General features: G+C 44.1%; 1 protein-coding gene across 1 annotated transcript; it reads left to right on the forward strand.

Moving 5' to 3' along the window:
- Positions 1 to 269: 269 nt before the first annotated feature.
- Positions 270 to 593, forward strand: LOC147451666 (uncharacterized). The gene has a single exon (XM_086518793.1). It carries the CDS (start codon positions 270 to 272, stop codon positions 591 to 593), a length of 324 nt encoding a protein of 107 aa, XP_086374919.1.
- The last annotated feature ends 2,212 nt before the right edge of the window (positions 594 to 2,805 follow it).

A 2,805-nucleotide genomic window follows, 5' to 3' on the forward strand; every position in this document is an offset into this window, starting at 1 on the left:
GCGCTCCTACTTCCGTAGTTCCCCATTGACTCCCTGTGAGGCCTACTTGGGCCAGAAACCATCAATCTCCCAAAGAAGGATAGATCAAAGTTTGATGTGAAATCCCGCAAGTTGATTCATGTGGGATACAATTTTGTTTCCGCGTCGTATCGTCTTTACGATCCGACGCCCTAGAAGAGTGAGCATAGCGTGATGTAATCTTTGAGAAGTCTTTAGTGTTAGAGAGGGCTCTCGAATAAGCTTTACAGGGGGTCTCTCCTCATGTTTCTATGGTTCCTGATGTACCAGACCATGTGACGGTCTTTCAGACTCCCCCTGGACCTTCCGACACCCTCTCTATTTCAACCTTCCGCCATTTACGTCCTTCTCAAACTCCACCCGATGATGCGTTTGTTGTCTTGGAGGAGGATAATGTTCTTGAAGATGACAACAACGGTCCTGATGAGTTGCCTTGTACTGATCCTGTCTTTGGACCGGATCATGTTCTCGACGAAGTGGAAGTTGCAAAAGAGCTTGTGTGTTATCCTCGTTGGGTGATCCAGTCCCTGAAGTACTCAAACATCACAAATACTGCGTCATCCTTACTTCATTAGAGAAGTGTCAATTTTCCCGTCCTTGGCCCCTCAGCAGCCCACGTGGCTGCAGCGCATCAAAGCTACTGTAAAAACAACGCTTTACGGTGCTAAAAAAAACGAGTCACAACCTCTTGCGAAAAGCTGCGCCGATTTTCATCTCCCCTTGAGTAGCCCTTCTGCACGCTTCGACTGTTGAGAAAAGATGTCGTGCTTGGCACTGTCTTGGTCGATAAGTATGCAAAGCGAGGGTCTCTCTCCATATGCAATTACCTTTGCACGTACCTTGAAGGCATGTGGCTCTACACAAGATGCTCATATGGACACAAAAACTCAGAAGTATATTGTGAGTCGGAGGCTATTAAAGAAAGATGTCGTGCTTGGCAGTATTGTCTAGGTCGATATGTATGTCAAATGTGGTACGCTTGAGAAAGCACAAAATGTGGCTGAGGAGCTTCATATCTAGAATGGCATTGACCATCCAATGGCAAGTGCTTGCTCTCTTTTTTTATGACCTTCATCAGTCGCCTTGTCAAGACGTGCAGCTATTGAGCTATTCATGCTCTAAACTACAATTTCGGCCCTCTGGCGTCTTTCTCATCGCAAACTGAGAAATTGTCAAAATTACAGCCTTTCAGTGCAAAAAAGGGGATTGGCTTCCTTTCTTCTTTCTTGGTACCTTCACAGAAAAACCACAAGATGGGTAATCACTTCGAATCGATGCAGGATGTCGGCAAGGAAGCTCGTCAAGGCTATTCTAAGCATATGCAAGCAGAGGGCCTTTCTCCAATGCAATCATCTATGGAAGCAAGCATCTATGCTAGCAAGCATCTATGCTAGCATCTTGAAAGACTTCGTAATATGTTGACATGGGTGAGAGAATTTATGATGAGAGTGCTCGTCAGTCACAAGCTATTCAGAAACAGGTATGTGCGCAAACGAGAACATGCCAGAAAGCTCTAGGCTGTTTTCAGCTGATGCGATGCGAGGGCCTCTTTCCAGTTGCACCTCTCTTCAGATGCAATCACCTATGCGTGCATCTCGAAGGCATGTAGCTCTACGCAAGATGCTCTTATGGAAACAACAACTGAGACTGATATTGTTAGTCACGTGGTGCTTGGCAATTCCTTGGGCGATATGTATGTCAGATGTGGTGTGCTTGACAAAGCACAAAAACTCCTTAAGGAGCTTCTTGCCAGGAATGTCGCCTCATTGAATGCACTGATTGTGGGATGTGTGCAACAAGAGCAGGAGATGCCCAACATCATTGATGCAAGGAAGTCCATTGGTGACAGACATTCAATCGCGGTGAGTAAACATTATCATTTTCTGATTTTTTATACTGAGAATGCAGTTACACACTGAAAATTGCACGCTGTCGTAGGAATGGCACCTTCCCGCGTATTATAAAAATTAGGGAGGACTGTGCAAACTCCCTTATGCAAGGAGACTTGCATGTTTTCTTTTTTTTAAAACATAAAAATGGAACAACAAACAATTAATAACATTGACATCTTGTATGATCATGAACATTGAGCTTGACAAAACTCTTAACACTCCTTGTGGTTTTTGGCGAGGTACCCCTCCAAAGCACTACAATCGGTAACCAATTTATGCGGAGGTACACCACTAAACCATGACGATCGGTATCCCAAACACTGTCATGTAAAAAAATCTAACACTCTTTCATGAAATCTCTCTCTCTCTCTCTCTCTCGGTTTCCAATATTTTGTTCAATCGCAATTCGATGAAACATAGCTAACGAAGCACTCTAGTTGACAGCAGAGGGCATGCCTAGGACTAGGGAAAATCTTGGCTATCGGTAATTAAAAGATCTCAGAAGAACATGATAAGGGACCCTATGTATCAAGGATAAGGGGGCAAGTTGGGTGGGATGGCTGCCCTTATAGCTTATGTAATTATGGTCCTTGGATGACGTCATGGCTCAACATGAGCATGTCAAGACCTTGGAATTATTTGGGTTGATATATAGAATTCACTCACAATTGTGAGTTTTGCTATAAAAAAAAAAGATCTGAAGGAAGAACTTCGTGGACTTGTTACGATTGGAGGAAGGCTTGAATGATCTTGACCAAGAAGGCAAAAACACTCATAAGTCCATGGCGTCCACTTTTACTACCACTCTCGCTCGTTTTGGCACACTCCAAAAACCGGCCGCCACATCATCAAAGCTAGTTTCCCACGCGGGAATTTGACCAAAAAGCACTTAAAA

The sequence above is a fragment of the Adiantum capillus-veneris genome, chromosome 8 (genome assembly GCF_014529385.1).
Source record: "Adiantum capillus-veneris isolate H3 chromosome 8, ASM1452938v2, whole genome shotgun sequence".
NCBI lineage: Eukaryota > Viridiplantae > Streptophyta > Polypodiopsida > Polypodiales > Pteridaceae > Adiantum > Adiantum capillus-veneris.